The sequence below is a fragment of the Aulonocara stuartgranti genome, assembly GCF_965226115.1.
Source record: "Aulonocara stuartgranti genome assembly, chromosome: 8".
NCBI classification, from domain to species: Eukaryota; Metazoa; Chordata; class Actinopteri; order Cichliformes; family Cichlidae; genus Aulonocara; species Aulonocara stuartgranti.
In genome coordinates, this window is record NC_138959.1 from 6,785,370 (window position 1) to 6,811,285 (window position 25,916).

Here is a 25,916-nt window from a genome sequence, read left to right on the forward strand (position 1 = left end):
CAAACAGCAAGGAAAGAGGGGTACACAGCTTGCTGCTTAACCAAAGAGTGCAGAATTAAACTACATTTTTCCTAACGTGCATAACTGAGCTTTGTCACGCTTGTAGTCATTTATAAATCAGACATATGGAACAAATCGTTAGCAAGTTGTTAAGGCAGTCGCTGCTGTAGCCGAGAGACGAAACTAAACGAACACATATGTCTGTAGTCAGTGATCACTGCCATTTGGAAATAGGACGGCTGATATTTGCTGCTCAACAATTATCTGAAGTTAACTAAACTCCAGTCTCTTAGCACACAACGCCCCCTGGTGACCACAGATAGAAAACGCAATCACAATCTGCATTAGAAGTTGTTGGAGGGGGTTTATTATAAAAAGCAACAAATCATTGTTGTACAAAAAGTCAGTAGAGAACACACTGTGGTAATGTGCAGGGGTTTGTATTATGCCTCTAAGCAGACAGTGATAGTGTTACCATCCCTATTTAATCAGTAGTTCCTGGCGTCACATTATTATTTCAATAGGTTAAACAACACTTAACAAATTCAGTCTTACTACATTGAACAGAAAAGCTTTGAAGACTAGTTTAACACTTTGCTGTCATTATTTCACATTCTGTCTGTAACATGCTTCATTCCACGATGAAACACGTTTTCACTACCTGGCATATTCTGGATTCAGGGATGTTAATTCATACATTTCATATGCATGTTCATATTTATGTACTTGTATTTAGCTTAGCTGAACCTCCTGTTATTGACATACAACTGTCGAACATTATCTTTCATACAAAGAGTCTGGTTGAGGTTTAACATTCAAATCCCTGATCAACAGAGAGAATACTCTGAATGAAAGTTCACTTCTGAATGGCTCCGTTTCCATTTGCAGGACTTTTAACAGTTCGTGGAGTCTTTGTGTTTCCTTTCACTTTCTCTACCTTGTCTTTTTTAACCTCCTCCTTCTTTGACGCTGCTGCAGTGGCCTCGTCCTCCTCCTCGTTTTCCGGCTTAGTGTTGACCTTCCTCAGCTTGTGTTTTCCTTTGATGGGAGTGGAAAAAGTCAGCGAAGACTTGATGAAGTCCAGAGGGAAGATGCCCACGTCTCCATCAAAGCGGTTCTTGGTCACTTGCAGGGATCTGCGGCCAGGACACGTCACCAGCTTCTTTTCCTGCAGTATGAGGACGTTGTCGGCCTCTTGGCTGGCCTGGAAGGAGTTAAAAGTCAAGACGTGTCTTACTTAAATTGGAAAACTGCAGATTTGAGAAGAGAGCAAGCGTATATGCATTTTATTGAAACAGCAAGTCAAGAGATGTGCTTATTTATTAAAATGTTTTTAATGTTTTTTAAGAATCAAAATAGAATGATACCCATGCTATTTTGATGAGTATGAACAAAATTATTATTACTCTCACAATAACAACCTATCGATGCTGTGATTCTATTTTGGCCCTTTTAGTTCTCCTGTTAAAATATTTTAATTTGCGAATGCCAGATAGGGGAAATACCCACAAATAGGGTACATTTTTGCTGACCAGGTCACTGGTGACTGTGACAATGTTAAGAGGATAATTAAACATTGTACATTAAATGTACAGTATCTGTCTGCCAACAATTTGTCATTTTCAACTGTTCCTTCAGTATTTTCTACCAGACTGAACTGAAACTCTCACTGCCTTACCTTAGCAGAACCAAAGATTGATGCCGTTTGCAGTTCTCGGTCATCCTCCTCTTTCCTCGGATGAATGATCAGGGTGACATGACAGGAGCTGTTAGTGGCAAACTTCCTGAAAACCCCGATAATGTGGTCCTGGACTGCAAACCTGAGGTACATGAGAACATTGTATTTCCATACAGCATTAACACACCAATAACAGCACTAACATGACATCATCACACACCAGATAAACAACATTTTTTTTTATCTTACTTGTCTACTGAAAGGTTTTCTTGTCCCATCATGAACTGTAGATTATCAATGACGACATGGTTGATATCATAGAGGTAGACAGCATGTTGCATTGTGTCCAGCACTGTCCTGCAGGCAAAATTGGACAGGAGTCAGAGGGTCTTAGACCATGTCCACACTAATATGTTTTCGTTTGAAAACGTATCTTTTTCTCTCCGTTTTGGCCTTCTGTCCACACTGAGACTGCGTTTTTGGTCAAGGAAAACAGAGCTTTTTGAAAATGCTCGCCAAAGCGGAAAGGCAGTGTAGACTGCATAAACAGAGACTTTCGGAAACGATGACGCATTTTAGTCATATGATGCAGTCATGTAACCAATTAAACTAAGATAGCAGAGGGCATTATACAGCAGTTATTTTGTTTGCTCTCAATTTTGACAGCCCTATTAAAGATTAATATCAGTTTGTACATGCTCCAGATAGCTTTTCTTCAAATTCTTTAATTCTCACTCGCTTTTGCAACTTTGTACTTTTGTGTTACTTGCAGCAACAACTCCACTTCATTGTTAGTCCATTTAAAAAACTCATTTACTCATTTAACATTTACTGACTGAGCAACCACACTCCAACAAGAAGTGATCAAACTATCAAGATTATGTTAAAAAAACAAAGCAAACCTCTTCAATAAAAGAACTTAATGGATCCCTGAAGTACTAATAAGACTTACTTGATGTTCTGCTGCCCATGGAAAGTCATGAAGTAAAGCGACAGCTCTTCAAACTTGTCTGCCCAGAAATCATACTGTTCCAGGTTCTCCTCCAGCCTCTGCATGGCGAACTGTGTCAACATGATCTTGGCTAGACGAACATTGTTGATCTCAAAGCTGCCCCACAAAGTGTTGACACCCTGCATGCAAAGGTCCAGGGCCAACTCACTGATAAAGGTGGTTTTCCCACTTCCAGTAGGACCTGGTAAAGAAACATCATGATTGCGTACTGGGTTAATAAAGCTAGTACTTGTACTTTATATTTAAACTGGTAAACTAAAAAGCCATCATACTTCCAGACACTTTAATGAAAAGTAAAAACTTGGCCAGCTGTGAGTGTTTTACATCCTCTTCCTTTAAAGAAAGTATGCGGTTTGATTTTTTTTTTTATCAAATATTGTGGCTGAATTTAAGTCAGCCTATCTCCGGTTCAAGGTCCTTGAGCAGTGCTGCATGACTTCCACAGCTTTTTAGCATTAATTCAGCTAGGTAATGCAGTGGGTCAGTGTTATAACAGTGATGATTCAATTTAAATGGCACACAGTGGGACACCAGGAAGTGGATTTGTTATTCACATGTTTGAAGTTCCATGATGAAATTGCAGATATAAAGAAGCATGTTGGGACTTTCACTGACTGATCCAAAAATAGCCACAATGCTGCAGAAGTCAGAAAAGGGAAAAACAGGAGCAGTTTTGAAAGTGCTGCAGCACTGACAAATGAGACCATCTTGAAGAAGATATCATCCAAACTTCAATCAGGTATGGTTTTTGTTTTGTTGTTGAGTTGTGAAACTCGATCACAACTCAGGGCAGAACAATAAAAGACTGAATTTAAATCTGCTTGCTTACAAATTGGCTTTGATATTTGGCTACCTAGACGTGGTGGAAGAAAGATCCATTATCCACAGAGATATTGATTATATGATGCTATGAGTTTTGTTTGTATCACTTTTAAAAAGGGAAGAAATGACTTAATTTTGGTTATGATTTCTTGGGATTTAAAAAAAACAACTAATTAGTTCCTGAGTCTTAAAACATCATTATTAGTAACACAGTACCTGTAAAAACAGTCAGCTCTCCCTTGCGGTGTCCCTTCAAAATCCTGTTGAGCTCAGGAAACCTCGTCCACTTCACTCCAGCCACCTGATCTGTGTTGACAAGCTCCCCGTAAACGTCCTCTCTGAGCTGCTTGAAGGACACTATGGACTTATGGGCCGCTGGGATCGAGGCTTTAATGATGTTGCTTAAGTTTTTACCTCGGGCCAGAGCCTCCACCGCACACGGCCGGTACTCACCGGGCCGCACAAGGGAGCAACGCCTGATGGCCAGCTTGCGAGAAAAGCTCTTTGACGCCTCCCAGGAGCGAATGTCTCCCCCCAGCCACAGAGTCACCCGCTTGAACTGCTCCAGGTAGGGCAGCAGGATTGGAGGAAGGCAGCTGACCCCGCGAGGAAGAGCAACACTCGGGAGTCCTGTTGCCTGACTCACAGCCATCGTGTCAAACTCGTGACCCGTCACCACCACCTCCGAGTCCAGACGTCCGACAAGAGGGAGGCCAAACAAGTTGTAATAGGAGTTAGACTTTGGGACTGTAGCTTCATTATATGTGACTTTGTCAGTTTCTGTTCTTTGAGCTGACAGGAGCTTGACCCCTTTTAAAGAGGAATCAGGTCCACCAAACCAGGGGAAAACCAGGCTTTTGGTTGGCTTGAATAATCTCACTCCAAACTTCTTGAGGGTTGCATTGGAGATCTTTGTGATCTGAAACAAAGCATTGACATTACTGCGCCAGATGACACTGTAGAGGAAAAGGTAAGGTCTTGTACATACACCACCATATTTAACAAAATAAATATATATGTTTAAAGTGACTTTACATTCAGGTACTAGCAGTCTCAGAGGATGAGAATTGTTGTGTATGTGCACATATGTTTGTCACAGAGCTGAGGATGTGTGTGTGTGTTAGTTGTTGCCGATCTTTGTAATCAGTGCAGGGAGATGTGTGGTGAGGGCAACAGCTCTGGGGAAGCTGTTCATGAGCTGCTCGTGTCATCTTTTGAATTAAGAATCACAAATTACACAGAATAATACCTGGAAAATGGTTTTAATCAGCTGAGCTTCATCCTCTGGGAGGTCAGTGAGTGGCACAGAGGTGGACCAGAGCCTCTGCACCTCTCTCAGCTCCCTCTCTCTCTCCTCCTGCTCCTCCACACTCTCCGGATACCCCAGAAGCACATTAGGGTTAAGGGACTCTTCCCCGTCCTTCTGCATCACCTCCAAACAGTCCTGGAGGTCCTCCCAGCTCCCCTCCACCAGCGTGTCCTTGCACAGAAACTGTCCCGTGGTTTTGTCAATGAACAGGGAGAAGACCTCCTTCCTGGTTGACAAATCCACAAAGATGCTGGGAATGTGGAGGCAGCTGTAACCATCGTGGAAGGGAATATCTTTGGAGCGTAGATACTGTTTGATGTCTGTGACTGTGACTGGGGTCACAGGGAACTCTAAAGTAGATTTGGTGTCTTTTTTATAACCTCTGGTCCCAGTGTGTGTCAGGAAGTAGCCTGTACCCCAAGGTATTGGAAATGGCCTGTGAAGCAGCCTCTTTGCTAGAGGTCTCAAAAATGGAGATGTAAGACATCCTTGGAGGAGAAACCTTGGAGCTCCCACCTGCAAGAGACAGGTGGAGCTCCTCAGCAGCAAGCCTTTCCACATTGGTTATGTGGTCAGCACGTTGAACCTGCAAAAAGACACCAAGACATGAGGAAACCAGCAGCCTAATATAGGAAAAGCACAGCAAAGTTTTGGGGTGACCTAGACAGTCAAATTAAGGAGAGGCAGAAAGCCGTTATTTTCTTGTCAAACGGAGACGTACCGAACATGAAAATTATCATGGAGGCGTATGAAAGCATCACTCAAAAGTTAGTGGCGTTTAATAAAACATGAGGCTGAAAAAGAACAACTTACAGTCTCTGATATCTGTCCTCCTCTCCTCCCATGCTCCACTCTAACCCGGGCTTTTCGGTGCGTTTCCAAAACAAGTCCGTGTGAACAATACGGAAGACTAGATATTCGGAAAGCTAGACTAACACATATTTACCTTTTAAATTATACTTAACGTGATCATTTTTATAGTAGAAAATAAATGTAATGGTTGGACGTTTAATTTGTCAACGAAAAAAGTCTTCTTCTAGAAGGTATCTTTTTTTGTTAACCGTTATGTCAGCTATGCGTTTCACTCCGGAACTTGCTACTGACGGACAGCGCTGTGTACATGCCCGTCAGGTTGTCCTCTGAGAGCCTTGTTACCGTTTAGTGTGTTTGACTGTGTTATTTTTGTGCAGCAGTAGAAAAAGAGCAGATTAACGATGACTTCCAGAGGGACACCGAGTCGTTTTTTGAGAAGTGTCCTTCAAAATGGCGTCGGTCGGTACGTTTGCCAGCTAAAACGCATCTCCATCGTCTTCTCCAAAAAGGCTCAGAGTTCGCTGGGAGCCAGGTAAAAGAAGTCTTTGATAGTTTATGTAGACAGTTCCTCTAAGTCACGGCCTTGAAAAAATCTAAGAGATTACTTGGTTTCCTGATTAGCACACGGTTTATTGATTTAGATCTTGTAATTATTCTTAAATTAGATCCCAGTCTATTATGTTGACGTTAGTCTTGTACCTCATTATTTTCATTAATCAGCCGTCTTTCCCGGTGGAGGAATCCAAAAGATGCTGTAAGCCAACAGCAGGTTAAAAATCTATTTGTCATAACGTCATAGCATACAATATGCTCATCTGCCGCTTCATTAGGAACACCCTTTCAACTACTCGTTAATGCAAATATCTCGTGAACAAATCACAATGGCAGCAACCGAACACATGTAGACATGGCCAAAGACCAGATGAAGTCCAAACGAGCATCAGAATTTTGAAGAAAGTTAAAGATGTAGACGAGCATCTGTGAACGCACAGCACGTTAAACCTTTGAGCAGATGGGCTACAGCAGCAGAAGACACCTGATGTCACTCCTTTCAGCTGAGAACAGGAAACTGAACCTACACCAAAGCTGGACAATAGAAAATTGGAAATGATGCAACATTCGAATGGAAGGGTCAGAATTTGGTGTAAACTACATGAAATCATGAATTGTAGCTCAGGAGGCAGAGCAGGTCACCAACTGATCAGAAAGTTGGTGTTTTGATGTCCGGCTCCTCCGGTCTACATAGCGAAGTATCCTTGGGCAAGATAATGAACCCCAAGTCGCCTTCTGATGTCATGTCACAGAGCTGAAATCCTCTCAATATGATTTCATTAACATGACAGTGAATTTATTGTACTCACATGGTCTCCGCAGTCACTGCATCTCAATCTAATAGAGCATCTTTAGTAGCAGGAGCAGTAGGTTTGCAACAAGGATGTACAACAAACAGATCTGCAGCAACTATGTGATGCTGTCATGTAAATATGCACCAAAATCTCTGAGGAATGTTTCCAGCACCTTGTTGAATCTATGCCACAAAGAATAATACCAGTTCTGAGGGCAAAAAGCGGTCAAACCCAGTACTGACAAGGTGTAACTGATAGAGTATTTTAGAAATGGCCCAAAAATGTGCAGTTAAGCAGGATTTTTGCAGTTCCTATTATAGCATGTAGGCTCAAATGCACTACCTGCTTCTGTAACACACAATCAGAAAGCCAGATGATCATCACATTCCTGTGATATGGATTCAGGGATCATAGTAGAAGAATCTTTTAGCACTGGCAGTAGATGTTGACAGACCTCACCAACAGCCCTTTATTGTTCAAACGCCACATCATGATGCTAGCAGCAGTTACATTTGCAGACTCTCAGCAGAATTTTTCACTGCTCAGAATAGTTTCTGACTTCATGACTGAATGTTCTGTGACTTCAGTAGCCTAAAGATAAAAATAATGTTTCTGTTGATTCATTTTAAGCTGTTTATCTGCTTGCTAACACACAAAATAGGCCAAATACTTTACATTTGCATTATAATAGTGAAAGGGTCCAGCTTCACATTAACCAATTAAAACATCCTGTGCTCTTCTAAAATTGTATTTTAAAGAAAATGTTTTTTTAAAAATTCATATCTGAAAATTGCAGGGTGATGTCTGTCATCTGGAAAGATTTTTTTTCCCCCAAGTTTGTTTTATTATCAGTTATTTAACTGTTCATGCATTTCTTTTTCTTTTTGAAATGAAAAGTAGCACAAAGCATAAAATTAAATTATATGATTGTCATTTAATTTTCCATTTTATACAGCTACGCTCAGACTGTGTGGTTTAAACAAAAGTATAATAATTTATTAACCAGTAATGAAAATAATTGGCAGGTATGGCTCAAAAAACAAACAAAAAACTCTGTCACCCTTACCAAACTGTAATACCGGTTAACCTGCTTTTTCAGGGATTTCATCGAGGAGGGAGTTGTGGATTATGCCAACAAGAACCCTGGAACTGTCGTCTATGTGTCTCCGCAGCCCTGCAGAGTACCAAAAATAGTTGCAGAATACTGTAAGTGCCCACAGCTCTGTTCGAATCAGACCTGAATAAATTTACTGAAACAATGGTGAAGCAGAGTGACAGTGAGATTTCTGAATATATATCATTTGTTGATGTAGATATAAAGCAAAGAGAGAAGGAGTTAAGATTACAAGCTTCTGTTAAGGAGTTTAAAGGTAATGAAATTATAATAGAGAGCAACTGAATGTTTATTAGAACATTTATTATATTCCACTCACTAGACTCTGAACTGAGTAATCGATAATGTATACTGAATAAAAAGATGAGTACCAAAATGAATGGTAATCACGTAGGAATATAGTCATGACTCTCTAGAGATGGTAAGCTTTCAAATGCTTCCAAACTAACCATCACAGATGTGCCTGACTAATATAAGATGAGATAAGACTTAACTGATTCCATCCAAAGTGTTCTGGATGTGGTGTTTAGAGCTGCCCACCAATAGGTTGACAATTGAAACCAGCAACTTGTTGATGTTATAGGTGACCGAGTTGATCATACAGACAGTTGGTCTTACAGGTGCACCCTGTTTATGTATCGTCTGTAAACCATACAGACTTGGTTTAGATTCTCCTGGGTATAGCCTGTGGTATGAGGTTTGCTCAATAACGATGTCTTGCTCTAACTGTTTGAGACAGTCTATCACCCTCTTCCTGTAACAACTACCTGGTTCTCATTTCAGGGGCTCATAAGTATTTTTGTCACTGTGCAGCAACACAATTTTCTCATGTTAGTCTTTCTGGTTTAGCAAAAGCATGCACCTACCCTTGTCTGCCGGAAGGATGATAATGTTGTTATTACTAAGCGATGTGAGTGCCTTCCTCTCCCCCATGTTGATGTTGGATGCTGAGGACATTTTCGTCCCCAGTTGCTCTGCTTCCACATCTGCAAAGTTGATGTTTTGAATTGCTGTTTCTGTAGCTGTGATCAATTCGACAATCGGAATTTGCCTCGGCTTTAAATTTAACCCTGCAAGGATGTTTTTTACTGTTTGGGTGAGTTTTCTGTCAGGCAAATTTTTCCCCCGCTTTCCACATCCTCGGTATGGCATCCTTCTGTCTTCAGGCTGTTGAGGAAACTCCATATTTGGCTATGCAGATGTACTGTTCATAAGATTGGGGAAACCTGCAGTCAGCTGAGACTGAAGAAGTCACGTGGATGGGGATGAAACGTTTTCCCCACTGAAAATGCTACTTCCAGAAAAAAAAGAATCATCTTTTCAGGATTTCCTTACCTGTATGATTGAGCATGCATCAAGGCATATTTTCTAACATTTCTTTCATATTATCTGAAAACTCCTTGAACCAGATTCTTCATATTTTTAGGGTAAATATCTGGTACTGTGGCTTTATCAGTAAGGACATTTATAGAATGATGGATGCTTGAAATCTCTAAAATATTTGGATCCTGGATCTCTGACAGCAAATTTGGAAGTATTGTAGAAATGAGAATTTTGCAGATAGGGAACTGATATTTTATTTCCAGCTTCTCATATAGAAGGCATGTAATAGTCTTTAACCCTGTCACGCCAATTGTATCATATTTGATGAATTAATATTTTAGAATTCTTCATCAGCAAATATGAAACAAATTAAAAGTCACATATGCAAATTAATATTTCATTTAATTTTTAAACATTTTGTCAGAAGTTTTAATGAACACTCCATTTTCAAAAAGCTTGAGTATGGATAAGGTAGATTTTTCATCCAACTTCACTGTTATAATACCCAGCTATGAAACCATGTGCCAAATCCAAATGAACATTTTTAGAAACAGACAGTTTGTGTTAATGTTATATCCAAAATCTGTTGTTCTGTCTCATTTTTACTTACTTAATAAGAAGCACGAAAAGTAAACTGCCATAAAGCAGTCTTAGATACTGTAGGGGGCAGTATAACATAGGTAGAAGGTATTGTTGTTAATGTTAATGTTGTAGGTGTCCTCTTAAAAGTCGCATATATTTTCCTTTTTTGCAGTAAATGGCAACGTGAGGGAAGAAACCATCACGAGCAAAACGTCTCAGCAGATATCCGAGCTTTTGACTAAGCTGACCAATCAGTCCGGTCTGGAAATCATCCGCATCCGCAAACCCTTCCACACAGACAGTCCCAGCATCCAGGGCCTGTGGCACCCTTTCACCAACCGGCCCCCGTCTATTGGCCCCATAAGGCCACAGAAACCAGATTCTCAATAAGGACTAACAAAAGAAAATGTTGAACTTCCATTTGTATTTTTTGCAATTTAAATTAAATCACTGGTGAATAACAGTTTCTGCATCGGCTTCCTTTTGATTTGTTTTCCTGGATAATACCACACTGTTGTCTGATTTTTTTTTTTATTTTTTTTTTTAACCATCTCCTTCTGTTTGCAGCAGAGCCCACTTGAAGGAAAAATGCTCACAGTTCCAGCTCTAAATGCCACATTTGAATAGACTTTAAATGGATCCACCAGAGCTTTGTCAGCGGGCATACTAAAGAGCAGATAACTGTTTTTAAATCTCAAGGTTATTTAAAGATTTGTGTAATAAGTGCCGCAGATGGAACTTTGAAATAAAAAAACCCAACAACTTTCAGATGTTGATGTTTAAATACAGATTTTCTTTAGAGGTGGGTTTCAGCACATCGAGAGAAGAAGAAGTAGCACAGCCGTTGTGCTGTCTGCATCGCTCAGTGTAAAAACTTAAGAAGAATTACATGTTTTTTAAGTTGTACTCCAGGGTGAATGTAAATGTTTTCACGGCTTAATACTGACAAGATTTGAAGGTGTCCTTAAATATCCCACAGCTTAAATGAACATGACAGATGGTTGTGTGATTGCCTGAGGGACAGCCTTTAACCTTCAGTGTGAGCTGTCCTCTGTAACAGGAACAGAAAATTTAACACTCGTCCAGCGGGGGATTTGTTCAAATTCAACAAGGCGTTGAATTTTGACACAACTACTGGTTGCTTTCTTTGCAGTTCTTCTACTGAATTCATCATTTTTGACTGCAAAAGGCATTCAGGGTTCACCCCCAGTGTTGCTCTCCAAAAAACAAATACAACCAAGTGGAAACCATCGGACGAATACAAATAAGTCTTCGCATGAAGCCAACGTGAAGAGTGCAGCAGGCGAATGGTATACTTTATAACCCCGACCACGGGAAATGGTTAGGCAATGTGACTGTTTATGTGGAGCGGGAGAGTGACATGACTGCAAAGGATGCTGATGAGATGCAGGAAGATGTTGCTGTTCATTTCGCTCACTTTCTCCCACGTATCTTTTCTAATTAGCATTCCAGTGTTAAATTAGACTCAGACACGGAGGCTGCACTTGGAATAAAAGTGTCTAACTTTAAATCTCCAAACTTTTCATCAGTAAATTTCAGATTTAAAAAGGGGCATTGCCTGTTTCGTAGAATAAAGTCTTCATTTTTATCCAAAACAGATAAATGTATTCCGCCATTCCCATGTTAAAGTCTGCAACAGCCAGTTTTAAGATTCCAAACCCCTTTATCAACCCATCCAAGCTTTTAATCATCACATGAGTATAAGATGAAGCATTTCTTTCTTTGTGTTTCCACTGATCTCTGGTCAGTTAGCTTGATGAGGTTGAGTCTCCAACCTCATTTCCAGCATCTGAAAGCCACTGTTATATTTGTGTGTGTGTGTAAGTAATTTTGGCACTTACAGTCCTCCATACTATTCTCATTTCCTGTATTTTTAATTTATCTCCGACACCAATTACAGATATCGCAGCTGCTGTTCTCTCATCACGCCCGCCATCCCTGATGGGAAATGGCACAGCTTGACCTGCGCAAGGACACTAAATAAAGTTGTTGTTGCTTAGTTACAGCTGTGAATGCTGCTCTAAAAATGGTAATTTTTACCCCCCTCCTCTGTACCCTGAGTCTATGTTATACCTCTGGCTCATATAAATGACTATGGGGTGGAGTGGGGTTCATTCCCTGTGGAGGACAGTGGCCTTGCTACTCGCCACAAGCTAAAAACAACCAGGTATCTTGAGAGAAGAACCGAGTGAGAACATATTTTGCATGTTGTTTCATGACTTCCTCTCAGGGCTGTTGACAATGAACCTTTTTTCCCCCAAGCTAAAGGTCATCCAAACACTTTTTTAAGCTACATGAACGCCAGAGGAAATTGAATGACATGAAATAAATAAGACATGAGATATCACTTTGGCCAGGTATAATCTGATAAGACAACAAAGAGAAGTTCATTATCTACATCAAAAATAATACAGAACCAGCTTGAATCAAAGTGTCACAGTTTACAGGGGTTTTAGTATGCATGATTTTTAACAAAGCACATAAGAAAGTATAGTGCAAGCTGTGAACTGTTTAGGCCCGACACAAAGAAGAAAGTACATCTACATAAACAGCAGGATAATTTTTGCTATGGAATTAGCAAAAAACAAAACAAAACCAAAAAACCAAAACAATTTCATGTGAACGCAAAGCAGCCAACGTGTTAACTAATTAAGTTTAAGTCCATAGTACAGAATAGAGTGTTTATTGTAAACGAATTGCCCTTGAATGACAGTGAAATAGCAGCAGTAATGACCTTAGATTCAGGTGAAACTTCCACTATGTTCAGTAATACCCAGACATTTACAAGAAAAAATTCTATATAACACAAACATGTTGAACACAGTAGAAGCTGCAATTATTTTACACATTTTATTGAAATTAAATGTTAACCAGCAAAAAAATAAAACAAAAACATTTTACACTGTACAATTTTGATTTAAATATATACCGTGGGCCTATTATGCAACTTCCAGTACCTTTGCATAAACCAGAGTCTAAAATTATCCTACTTGTCTTATGCTGGGCCTGTCTTGTCTTGTCTGGAAACAAGTTGTTTTAGCCTCTCTCTTTGAGCCAGCTGCCCTCTGATTGATTGACTAGCAGCAGGTGGGTGGAGCTTCTGTACATGAGATGCCATATTAGGGTTATCAGCCCTGTCTGACATCATATAGATCTAAGAGTCGGAAACTGTCAGAAAGTAAATGTAAATAGCAGTCTGAAGCTTGAGCTTGTCATTATTTGAAACTATACAAGCTAACAAGGGAAACATAAAACAACCCTTTGAATGCTTAAGCTGTCGGATTGAGAGCTTCATAACATAACAGCGTCTTAAACTGCTACAGAAAATCCAATTGTTACTTGAATTCCCACATATTCAAAAACACAAACTCGAGTGCTCTTTTAAAAGCCGGCTTTAATTGATTAGAGGCCACTGTGACCATTTGGAAATTCAGCCGGGTCCTTGAGAAGCGAGTGTGAATGTGAGCGGCGAGGGTTACAGATGATGCTGCCATGTAGAAGTAATGAGCAGTGGTAATAAAAGAGGCAGCAGAGATGGAAAGAGTTGAGGACAGAAGATTATGATCAAAACATGTGGAGTGGTTTGTTTTTTTGCTTTTTTATAAAGGGCTGATCAGAAACGGGAGATGAAGAAGATGAAGTGGCAAAGTTTGGGAGAAAGTATGAAGCAAGAACTTTAAGTTCAGGTTTTTACCACATACTGTAGTTTAAAACCATATATATGGCATTTAAAATATATAAAAGCAGGTCATTGTAAGCTTTAAATTTGTCCACTGCATTGCTTATGGATACAGGGTGTAACAAGATTATTATTTTACTAGGATACAGTAAAAATGGACTTGTGGCTTCTGGCAAAAACCTTGACAAACACACTATACTCAGTGTTTAGTAAACTGAAAAGCCTTTAACGCTGACACTAAAGTACAAAAAAACAGTCAGATCAAAGTTTGGATCATAGTGGTACTGATCTGATACTAAATACAAATATGCCCATTTAGAACAGCTTATTTGTGCTGTCACATAATGATGCTATGTACTGTAATAAAAGCACACTGAAGCTTTTGCCTGTCTGTGTGTCTGTGTGTTTTACGCTCTCTCCAAACGTATGCACCGCCCTTTGCAGCTGAATCCACTCAGCAATTAAGCCTGGGAGTATTTAAGCGGAGGCAGGGGGAGAGGAGAACCTCAGTCTTTTAGTGTATTTCTGTTTGCAGTGTATGAGCTCATGGAGATTTGTGTGTGCAGTTTGCCAGCTATTTGATTAATTTCCCTTTTAGTTACAGGCTACTAAATTTTGTCGCATTCTTTTTACTTTTATGTGGCGATAGCAGCTTGGCCATGGTTCTGACTTTACTTAATTTAAAAAAAAAAATGTTGTTTTGTTCCTGAATCACCCAGAGACTTCTTCTGTCGCTTCCCCAGATGCCACAGACTTCCTGGGGAATATAACATGCGCACTTTTGCAGAGTTTCTCTTAAGCAATAATCATGATGTGGCTGGGTGCACATGGATTGCCAAAAAATCTGTAGTGCATAGTTTTAAAAGACCAGCTTAATAATATGCAAGCATGCAATCAGTTAAGTGCTTTGATTTGATTGAATTAATGTGGTTCTTTAGTCACAGAGAATTTCTTCTACCTCTATTTGCATAGAGTGGACTGCCTGGACTATATTATCCTCAGCAAAAAAAAAGAATGAAAAATCCATGATGCCAAAGTACAAGACACACGAGAAGACCTGCAAGTGCAAAACATCTCCTGTCTACTAGTATCGCCATCTGTTTCCTGCATGACTAACCAGGACACGCAGGTCAAATGTTTTGTGGCTGGATGTACCTGCAGAGATGACAGCGAGGCATGCAAACAGACAAGAAGCTGCTGTCCTCCCCTCGTGGAGGTGAGCCAAACACGGCTCTCGCTGTCTGACAGATAAACAATGAGAGCCACCAGAGAGGGCCGCTGCTTGTGCTGAAGCTACGAGAGCTGATTCAACACTTTGCAGCAAAGACGGATCTTTATTTACCACTGGCCGTGACACATTTACAAAAAGCTCAGAGATTCATTTCAGTCACTTCCCCGTAAGATATACACGTAGCATTTAATCATAGCGTTGTTCACCTTGTTGAGGAAATACAGTGAAGGCTGCAGTTCTTGTTGTTTTGGCATTGCACTAATGTCAGGTAAACACTGAGGATGCTTTTGTGGGCTGCATGTGTGAAGGTCTTCTCCACTTGGGTTTGGCAACTTGCCACGTGCAGCTTTAGCAAAGCAGAGGACAAATGTGAGCCTGGCTCTCAGCGTTGTTTTAAGAGATAGATGACTAGAACTTTTTTTTAATTTTTGCTGTATGTTACGGCCGCTGGCCTCAGGTGGCCCCGCCTTCCTCCATGGAAGCTACAGTGCTCCAGGACTCACGGGGGATTGGCTGGCCCGGACATATGCCCGCCCCAACTTCATGCGGATCCGAGCCTGTCAGACTACGCACACCATTGGCTGCCGCAGGAGCCTGGAGTACGACGGACAAGTGACACAGCTGTCTGCAGTTATGACAAGTGACACAGCTGACTGCAGTTAACGGATAGTATAAAAGGCTGAGGAGTCTTCATTCGTCGAGGGACTTGTTGATTTGAACAGACTGTACAGAGAGTCCCTCCCTTTTGCCTTCTGCCTGTGTTTTGTGTTGCCTCCTGCGAGACGTTTAGTAGAGCAGTGCTCTACTGGTGTTATTAATCGTGGTGTTTGTTTAAAGTTTCTCTGCTGCCTAGTGAGTTGTTTCACTAACGGATTTCAGTTGTGTTAATAAACCTTATGTTTGTCTTCCTATCTAACTCCTTGGTCTCTGGGCTCGTTTATGTTACGTCCGCTGCCGCCTAGCAGAGCCGGGCCGTAACATAAGTGGGGGCTCGTCCGGGATCCCTCATAGGGGGTCTTTGTTCCTGGGAGTGGGGGTCAAAAAAAAAAAAAAAAAACAGAGAAATTGAGTTGGCTAAAGATTAAGCACTATGTCAGCTGCGTTTTGTTTGCAGCACTTTATAGCTGCCCCGTCTCTAGGGATTATTAATAGCTGTCGCAAGAATGATTTGCTGCAAATTGTGGATCACTTTCAGCTGCAGGTTTCGAAGACTCTCCGTAAGAGTAAAATAAAAGCCTTAGTGGTGGACAAGTTGGTGGGAGCTGGTGTGCTTCAAGCGCCTGTTTTGCCTGTAGTCTCTGGTGTGCCAAGCCAAGCTGCCGTAGTTGAAGAGGGCCAAAATGGTTCCAGTGGGGATGGTGAGGGGGATGAGCGGGGAAAAACGCCGCGCACGCTTCCTCGCTATGATCCACTCTCTTCTGGGAGTTCCGAAGGGAGAGAAGGAGCTCGGCTGAAGGTGCGGCTGGCACGTCTCCAGATGGAGGCTGAGGAGAAGGCTCAGAACCGGCGGATTCAGCTTGAAATAAGGAGGCTGGAAATAGAGGCAGACAAGGCCGTTAGGCTCCGACAGCTTGAGCTGGAGTCACAGTCTCAAGCCTCATCTGTCTCTGCTGTTCATTCCGGTCCCACCTCCACGTCCACTTCTGCTTTTAAAATTGATAAGTGCATTTCTTTAGTGCCCACTTTTAGAGAAACTGAGGTGGATACATACTTTGCAGCATTTGAACGAATCGCTGGCGCGCTGCAGTGGCCTAGTGAGATTTGGCCTCTTTTGCTACAGTGCAAACTGTCCGGCAAAGCTCAAGAGGTGGTGGCTGCTCTTTCGTTAAAGGACAGTTTAGATTACTCATGTGTTAAAGCAGCTGTCTTGAAGGCCTATGAGCTAGTTCCAGAGGCCTATAGGCAGAGGTTTCGCCAGCAAAAGAGATTGCTGTCGCAGACTTATGTGGAGTTTGCAAGAGAAAAGGGGGTTCTCTTTGATAAGTGGTGTGTTGCGTCAAAAGCGACTGACTATGACGCTCTGCGCGAACTAGTTTTGTTAGAGGACTTTAAGAAATGCATTCCTGAGCGTATTGTGCTGTATTTGAATGAACAGAAAGTGACGTCACTAACATCTGCTGCTGTTCTTGCTGATGAGTTTGTACTCACTCACAAAGCCTCATTTACTGACAGTGAGAAGCCACGGGTTAGCCCTGTGCAGCAGCGCCACACAGCTAAAGAGTCTGGGTCCAGGGAACACCGTGAATGTTTTTACTGTCATAAAACCGGACATGTGATTGCTGACTGTTTAGCATTAAAACGCAAAACATCACATGCTCAACCACCCAAAGGGGTGGGTTTTGTAAAAGCTGAGACCCGTCACGAGGACCATGAGTGTGGTGGTAGGGTGCCTGACCCCTGTTTCGAACCATTCATTTTTGATGGCTTAGTATCGCTAACAGACAATCCATCAGAGTTAAAACCTGTGCGTATTTTAAGGGACACTGGAGGTTCTCAAACTGTCATCCTCTCAAGTGTATTACCATTTTCTGCCAAAAGTGAATGTGGTTTTAATTCTGTTCTGCGGGGGATAGAGATGGGTTACGCTCCTAGACCAGTTCACAGAATTTTTATTAAATCTAGCCTTGCTACAGGATTTTTCCCTGTTGCCGTTTGCCCGGCCTTGCCAATAGAGGGTGTGGCCATGCTGTTGGGCAACGACATCGCAGGAGGGGTAGTGCTCCCTCGTCTGGAGGTTTTAGACAACCCCCTGAATCAGAAAACTTCTGATGTGTCTATGCACCCTGGGCTGTATCCAGCCTGTGCAATTACTCGAGCACAAGCTCGGAAAGATACTGATATTGCCCTCTCTGATTCTGTGTTGATGTCCTCGTTTTCCGGGGAGAATGATGTACCCACTAACAGAAACAATGTTCTGTCACCTCCAGACTCTGTGACGCCTGAGGAGCCTGATCCATTTCCTAAGGACTCTGTACTGCCTTTGACTAGAGATCAGCTGTCAGCAGCTCAATTAGCTGATGAAACAATAAAGAGCTGTTTCAAACGTATGGTAAGTGCTGAGCAAGCCAAAAAGGAGCAACAAGCCTATTTCATAGAACATGATGTTCTAATGCGTCAGTGGTCTCCACCAGGTGCAGAAGGTGCAGATTGGAGTAAGGTCAAGCAGATTGTAGTGCCCTCTGCGTACCGGCAGAAGATCCTGGCCCTTGCCCATGAAAGCCAGTGGTCAGGACACTTGGGCATCACAAAAACATACCAGCTACTATTAAAACATTTCTTTTGGCCTGGTATGAAGCGTGATGTTTCTAAATTTTGCAACAGTTGCCATGTATGTCAGATTGCAGGTAAACCCAATCAGGTCATACCCCCGGCTCCGTTGTGTCCCATTCCTGTAGTGGATCAGCCGTTTGACCATGTCATAGTAGACTGTGTGGGTCCACTACCTAGAACAAAATCAGGAAAGCAATACCTACTCACGATAATGTGTGCCGCTACCCGCTTCCCCGAGGCTGTCCCGTTACATAAAATTACAGCGAGATCTGTCGTTAAGGCGTTGACAACCTTCTTTTCAGTGTTTGGCTTGCCTAAGGTCGTACAAACCGACCAGGGCTCGAACTTTCAGTCTAAGGTATTCAAACAAGCAGTTAGCACTCTGGATGTTAAGCATATTGTGTCCTCTGCTTACCATCCTGAATCGCAAGGTGCATTAGAGCGGTGGCACCAGACCTTGAAGACGATGCTACGCAAATACTGCCTGGAGAGTGATAAAAGCTGGGACGAGGGTGTTCCATTCGTGTTATTTGCTGCCCGTGACGCCGTTCAGGAGTCACTTGGGTTTAGTCCCTCTGAGCTAGTATTTGGCCATAGGCCACGGGGACCCCTCAAAGCTCTGAAAGAGGCGTTTTTGAGCCCACAAGGGGTTTTCAAAACAAACGTCAGCAGTTATGTAAAACACTTCCGTGAGCGTTTGAATCAAGCCAACGCTCTGGCTAAGCAACACCTTGCCGCGTCACAGGGAAAGATGAAACGCCATTATGATAAGGCTTCTGTTAAAAGAACCTTTCAGGTGGGTGACCAGGTTCTCGTGCTCTTGCCTGTCCCTGGCTCAGCCTTGTCTACTAGGTATAGTGGCCCATTTAAAGTTTGTGAAAAGAGAGGGGAGACAGATTATGTAATTTGCACTCCCGACCGCAGACGCAAAACACGTGTCTGTCACGTAAACATGTTGAAACTGTACCATCCGCGGTCAACACCAAAGCCTGCAGGGCTCTGTGTTCCTATTGTAGCCTCAAGCCACCTGGAGGAAGGAGGGGCGGATGGGGGTGATGGGTTAAAACTATGTTATCCCACCTGTTCTAGACCCCGTTTGTCTAACTCTGAAATGCTAAAAGCATTGCCGGGTTTGCTTGAGCATCTGATTTCAGAGCAGCAAGAGGACATAATTGCCTTAATTAGGGAATACACCTGTTTATTCGGGGATGTGCCAACTGCCACTACGGTGCTAGAGCATGACATTGATGTCCAGGGCGCTAAACCTATTAAACAGCATCCTTATCGAGCCAGCCCCCATAAGCGCGTGCTCATGAAACAGGAGGCTGACTATCTGCTGCAACATGGTTTAGCGAAGCCCAGTCAAAGCCCCTGGAGCTCGCCTTGTATAGTGGAGTCTAAGCCAGATGGCTCGCCCCGTTTTATTACAGACTTCCGGAAGGTGAACTCTGTGACTGTGGCTGACTCACATCCTCTCCCAAGGGTTGAGGATTGTGTAGACAGTATTGGGACTGCTCAGTATGTCTCCAAGTTAGATCTTCTTAAGGGTTACTGGCAGGTCCCTTTAACTGAACGTGCCTCTAACATCGCTGCCTTTGTTACACCCGATGATTTTTTACAGTACACAGTCATGGCTTTCGGCATGTGTAACGCTCCTGCCACCTTCCAGAGGCTAGTAAATAAAGTCCTCCGTGGTCTGTCCAACTGCAGTGCCTACCTAGATGATCTAGTAGTTTACACTGAAACATGGCAAGATCATTTGGAAACGTTACAACAGGTATTTCACCGTTTGGCACAAGCTACCCTAACTCTCAACTTAGCTAAGTGTGAGTTTGCCAAAGCTACTGTGACGTACTTAGGCAGGGAGGTGGGACGTGGACAGGTCCGGCCCATAGATGCCAAAGTGGAAGTGATTAAACAGTTTCCCACGCCTACCACCAGGCGTGAGTTACGTCGGTTTCTAGGGATGGTGGGCTACTACAGGAACTTTTGTAAGAATTTCTCCTCTGTAGTAAAGCCATTGACTGACCTGCTCAGCCCAAAGGTTGAGTTTAGCTGGTCGAGTGAGTGTCAGGATGCTTTTGAGAGTGCAAAAGCCCTCCTCTGCCATTCTCCTGTGTTAGCTGCACCTGATTTGACGCGACCATTCAAACTCGAGGTTGATGCCAGTGCTGTCGGGGCTGGGGCAGTGCTGTTGCAAGAAGACTTGCTGGGTTTGAACCACCCCGTTTGTTACTTTTCCCGCAAGTTCAATAAAAATCAGTTAAACTACTCCACCATTGAAAAGGAGACCCTGGCTTTGTTGTTGGCTCTTCAGCACTTTCACGTGTACCTGGGGTCCAGCATGTTGCCTCTTGTCGTGTACACAGACCACAACCCACTTGTGTTCCTGGCGCGTATGTTTAATCACAACCAGCGCCTTATGCGCTGGGCTCTGTTGTTGCAGGAATACAACTTAAGTATCCACCACAAAAAGGGGACTGAAAATGTTTTAGCTGACGGTCTGTCCCGTTTGTAAACATGTTTTACTGCTTTTGTCTTTTGTTGTTGTTTTTGCTCTGTAACGTTGGCGTCAGCCCAACATAGTTGGTATTTTAAGGGGAGGGGTGTTACGGCCGCTGGCCTCAGGTGGCCCCGCCTTCCTCCATGGAAGCTACAGTGCTCCAGGACTCACGGGGGATTGGCTGGCCCGGACATATGCCCGCCCCAACTTCATGCGGATCCGAGCCTGTCAGACTACGCACACCATTGGCTGCCGCAGGAGCCTGGAGTACGACGGACAAGTGACACAGCTGTCTGCAGTTATGACAAGTGACACAGCTGACTGCAGTTAACGGATAGTATAAAAGGCTGAGGAGTCTTCATTCGTCGAGGGACTTGTTGATTTGAACAGACTGTACAGAGAGTCCCTCCCTTTTGCCTTCTGCCTGTGTTTTGTGTTGCCTCCTGCGAGACGTTTAGTAGAGCAGTGCTCTACTGGTGTTATTAATCGTGGTGTTTGTTTAAAGTTTCTCTGCTGCCTAGTGAGTTGTTTCACTAACGGATTTCAGTTGTGTTAATAAACCTTATGTTTGTCTTCCTATCTAACTCCTTGGTCTCTGGGCTCGTTTATGTTACGTCCGCTGCCGCCTAGCAGAGCCGGGCCGTAACACTGTAGAAATCCATGTGATTTCTGTTTGTTTTTTCACCTGTTTTTGTATGAAACCATGTTCTTGATGTTTTGAGAGAAAGTAAAACAGTCAATGTTATTCAGAAAACAGGCCTTAAATATAAATATAAAACAGCATCTAAAAACTTTCTTTATAGGATTTCATCAGTTTGTGGTTCCCGGTTCGCCTCCACAACCCTGAAGCCAGTCTGTGATCTACAGCAAAAGCCAATCAATCTGACCACCACGCTGACTGCTCCTTTAATAGACTGCATGTTTACTTTCATAAAGTTTTATCTCTTTTCCCACAGAGAGGCTAAAAATAGAAATACTACAGGGAAAAAAATAGTTCCAAGTTTGCTACAGGTTTTTCCATTGGCACTGGCACAGCACACTATGCTACTAACGGTTGCAACAGTGGCGTATATTTATTGCTATTTACATGAGGAAAAATCAAGGGGGGAAAGTGGCTTAAATAAATACACTAAAATGTAAGACTTGTCTTAAAATCTGTGCTCTAGTGTGCTGTATCAAAACTGGATTCTTAAAGTGATACTTTTACTAAAGTCAACATTTTAGTTATTATAATGATTGTGGCCGACGGCTTAACAGAGAAGATAAATGTTGTTTATCGAGCAAAAATGCCAAACATTCACAGCTTTCAGATCCTAAAGTGAGAAATCATAGGAAAATAATCATTCGTTACATCTCTGCAAAGGACATGCATCATAGAAAAAGTGGTTTGAAACATGACAAGCCACTCAAAACCCATTCCTGGAGCTTTGTGTGCTCAGCTTTCACTCATTTTTCCATATGCTCAATATTTTACACAAACAATTAATTTTGTGAAAATATGGATTAATACTCTACCTCCTTTCAAGCCAGTTTAAAAATATACAAGGCTTGCTGCTCATCTCAATCAATATAAATCTAAATTTAAACTTGATTTAATTAGGCTAATCTCCCCTTCAAGGTCATCTTGTTGTGCACATCTGGATCAATTCCAGGGTAGCTATTTTTAGCACGCTCCTCCAAAAGTCCCGTTATGAACGCTTGCACTTTTGTATCTAGAATTTCACAGAGCAGCAAACATCAGCTGCTGTGTGATCCAGCTGATTACTGTTGATGCAAACTTGGTCTTTGGTTACATCCAGAATCCAAAGAGTAGCTTTCGCTGGAAGAGTCCACAGTGTCCAAGCACAAAGGTGGTGCTGCCAGGAGACATTTGTGGGGTTTTTCAATGTTTAGTCATTTCTCAGGGAGAGTTTTCCAACACTGATATTTACTTTAACCTCCTGAAGCATGTGAGAGATGACATCTGGTATGAACCATCTAAACAGTCTATAGAAAATCTTTTTTTTTAGCCACAGCAACAAAATCCGTGCTAAACACCTGCCACACATGCCAGATTTGATTGCCTCTGACATTATCCTCTTCTCCTAAAAAAATCCAAGATGATCGGTTCCAGTTTCGACACCACACATCACAGAACCAGAGCTGCAAGAGGGTATAATGGGACTTCCAAGCAGCAACCTAAAAGTAACAGCCACATTCAAAGTGCTGTAATGCTTCCTAAAGCGATATTCTTGAAGGAGAGATTGGTCAAATTTAAATCTCTTGTAGCTTTTTATTTTGCTGGGCATACACAGAACTTTACCTTCACACCACATAGGTCTTTTATTAGTCTTTAGTTTGGTAGGTTAGTGCATTTATAAAAATTTAAAAAAGACGAGAGGGGGCATGGATGCCTCCTTACTTAAGCCGTGATGACCTTGTTCATCCTAAGAGCATGGATTGTTTCATTTGCCGTTTTGTAATCTTCCTCATCAATATGTTTTTAGGACTTCTCAAAAAAGCCACTTGAAAAAGCTTCTTTTACCTCATAGAAAGGTTCACTGTGCAGTTTGTGATAATACCAGTCCACAAACACAGTCACAAGCAACAAAAAGGTGCATCTTCATACACAGGACTGGGTGGTAAAGCTGTAAGCACATTAGGTGCTACTGTTCTTAGGCCATGTTTTTAATTTATACAAAATAGCCTAATGCTTAGCATGTTTGGATGAACTATCACTTTAAGCTCCACAGATACCTAATATTACATGGTTATAAAACTTCTTAAATCTCTCCACAGTCTCGGAAATGCTTGATCACCTCCTGGCCTAATTTAGTTTTTGTATCCATGTCCTATTTTGTAACATTGGCTTTTTTGTCGTCTGACTGCCATCTTTCAGAAACTTCCAGAGAGTCTGCACTTTAGGTATCATCTTTAAGCTCCTTGGTTGTAGCAATTTTTCACAGCTCCACATTTTAGCAGTCTCTGATTAGTGAAATCCTGGGCCATTTGTCACCGAAGACACAACAGGCTGAATATTTCTGACCAAGTTATGACATGACCTGCAGGTACTCTGTGCAATTAAGAGCAGCACTTCATAAAATAGTCATTTTTCCCCACAAGTACGGATCACCTCTAGGGTAAAAATAAATAACAGTGGGATGAAGCATAAGAGGGGTGTCCTAGATGGAACTCTCATCGGGTTGCAAGTCCAGTTGTGTGTGTTTCCTTTTCTCCAGGATCCTGTTGAGCTCCTCTGTGAAGGAATGGTAGAGCGGGGACATACCGTCAGGGTCGGCCTGCCTCAGCAGCACGTAGCTGTTTCCGTTCATCTTCCTCAGCACGCTGGGCAGAGTGGCCGAGAGCCCGTTGGCATAGTCCATGTTGGGAAGCGGGGGTGGCATGGGAAGAGGAGGAGCCGGAGGAGGTGTTTTAGCTGGAGACATCTGGCCTTCACCTGGCACTATCTGGAGGAAGCCATCACCCAGGTCCCCAAAGCTCGGCACTGAGATGGACCGACGACCCTGACGGCCATTGCAGTGGCTTGAGATGGTTTTAAGTTCAAGGTGGGAGCTCCTTTTTCTCTCAGAGGCACCTAGGACTTGGAGACCTTGCTGGGAGAACTTCCGATCCTGAGAGGCTTGTCTAGTGCAGAAGCTTACATAAAGAAGGACCACAGTCAAAACCAAGCAAAGCCCACCGAGAACCGCCACCAGAGAGATGTACACGGCCTCCATGTGTCTGTAGGTCTGAAACTCAGGTCTTGAAGGAAGTGGGGCAGGAGGCGAGGGCAAGGGCTGCTCAGTGGGGCTGCCGGTAGAGAAAACAGTCGGGCTGGAAATTGTAGTGGGGTTAGTTGTGGCTGTGGGTTCCACAGGGAAGTACGGCTCTGTGTGAACCCTTACTGTGTAGAGATAGACCAGAACTGAGACTGAGTTCTCGAGAGCAAAGCAGCGGTAAATGCCGCTCTGCTGGGTGCGAGCTCCGATTATCAGGAGGCCATCTGTGCCGATCCGATAGCCCGAATTGAGGTCGTATCCCTGGAGCTCCCTGCCGTTTAGCGTCCAGCGTGGAGTTGCCAGGTTGGAGCGTAGTTCACACTGGAGTAGCACGTCGTCACCCGACATCACAGAACGCCTCCGATGGACCACTGAGGATAAAAACAAGAGGACAAGAGACATGAGATGGAGTTAAAAAGAAAAGTGAAGTGAAAAAGACAGAAGAAGACTAGTGGAACGTGAGAACGTGAGAACGTGAGAAACAGTGTGACACAAATGCAGGAAGACAGAGCAATGAATATACAAGATGTCGGGTCACCAAGGTTACAATTTAAAAGTGAAGGTGAGCAACGTGTACAGCACCAGCATCGCTTTCCATCACATTTCATAAGCTGCTTTAAATGTAGCGAGCTCTGCAGTGCAGCCAGCAGGCCCGTCTGACCTCCAGCAAGAGAGGAACTGATTAAAATGTGTAAGCTGGGACCTGGGGGATGGGTAGGGAACATACACCTAATAAAATCCCTTAATAGATACTAAAAGCTTTAGTTTTCTGGCAGAGAAGGAAGATGGAAGGAAGATTTTTTAACCCCATCATCTGTGAGAGAGTCAGAAAAACTTATCAAGTGGGAAGGATGGTAAGGTAAAATGAAGAACTAACCTTTTTTAAAAATGAACAAAGACGCTGTGGTATAATGGATTTACAGTGTAGAAATGAAGTGCACGTGAATGTGTGAAGCAACACGTACCATTTCCTGAATTCTCCTTGCAGCCCCTGACCCCTCTCAAGATATCCTGGGTTAGGTTCGACCTGCAATAGTAATTAGGAAAAATTTGCATTTAACCTTCATTAAACTAAGAGATAAGCGTTAGAGTAAAAAGCGAGTGTCTTCTGAGAGCATAAATAACAGCGAGGTATAAAAATGCAGCAAAACTGTGATAAACAGAAACGTGATTGCCATATCATAAAGAAGATTTCTCCAATCAAGATTTCGACACAAAACTACCTGAAAGCTGCAAATATTGAGCCATTTCTGCAGCAAAGCCTTAATATCATAAAAAGAAATAAACTTGAGATAGCTTGGGTTCCCAGCAATAAGAGGAGGATACCTAAATGCTTTTTTTATGCAGCCCACTGTGGATTAGTACTAGGGATAAATTCCCCATCTCCTCCTTTATAGAAGGATTACTATAACAAAATGTTTTTCAAAGAAATAATATGGATATTGTAACTTAATA

The 25,916-nt window shown here is 42.5% G+C and overlaps 3 protein-coding genes across 3 annotated transcripts in view; 1 reads left to right on the forward strand and 2 right to left on the reverse strand.

The window, feature by feature from the left end:
* Positions 1 to 338: 338 nt before the first annotated feature.
* twnk (twinkle mtDNA helicase) lies at positions 339 to 5,732 on the reverse strand. Its single transcript, XM_082543284.1, has 7 exons — positions 5,635 to 5,732; positions 4,762 to 5,407; positions 3,729 to 4,431; positions 2,631 to 2,871; positions 1,928 to 2,035; positions 1,679 to 1,820; positions 339 to 1,204 (listed from the first exon to the last, which is right to left on the reverse strand). The coding sequence occupies exons 2-7, from the start codon at positions 5,380 to 5,382 to the stop codon at positions 857 to 859; spliced, it is 2,163 nt and encodes a 720-aa protein (XP_082399410.1). The 5' UTR covers positions 5,383 to 5,407; positions 5,635 to 5,732; the 3' UTR covers positions 339 to 856.
* A 166-nt stretch (positions 5,733 to 5,898) lies between these two features.
* Positions 5,899 to 10,462, forward strand: mrpl43 (mitochondrial ribosomal protein L43). The gene is made up of 3 exons (XM_082543285.1): positions 5,899 to 6,166; positions 8,080 to 8,186; positions 10,172 to 10,462. The coding sequence occupies exons 1-3, from the start codon at positions 6,036 to 6,038 to the stop codon at positions 10,387 to 10,389; spliced, it is 456 nt and encodes a 151-aa protein (XP_082399411.1). The 5' UTR covers positions 5,899 to 6,035; the 3' UTR covers positions 10,390 to 10,462.
* Positions 10,463 to 12,357: 1,895 nt separating this feature from the next.
* sema4gb (sema domain, immunoglobulin domain (Ig), transmembrane domain (TM) and short cytoplasmic domain, (semaphorin) 4Gb) overlaps positions 12,358 to 25,916 on the reverse strand; it is a 65,301-nt gene continuing 51,742 nt past the window's right edge. Inside the window, exons 14-16 of the mRNA XM_082543282.1 lie at positions 25,427 to 25,488; positions 21,353 to 24,832; positions 12,358 to 15,361 (exon numbers count right to left, since the gene is read on the reverse strand). Coding sequence (XP_082399408.1) covers positions 23,865 to 24,832; positions 25,427 to 25,488 — 1,030 coding nt within the window. The 3' untranslated portion in view covers positions 12,358 to 15,361; positions 21,353 to 23,864. The remainder of the gene's footprint in view (positions 15,362 to 21,352; positions 24,833 to 25,426; positions 25,489 to 25,916) is intronic.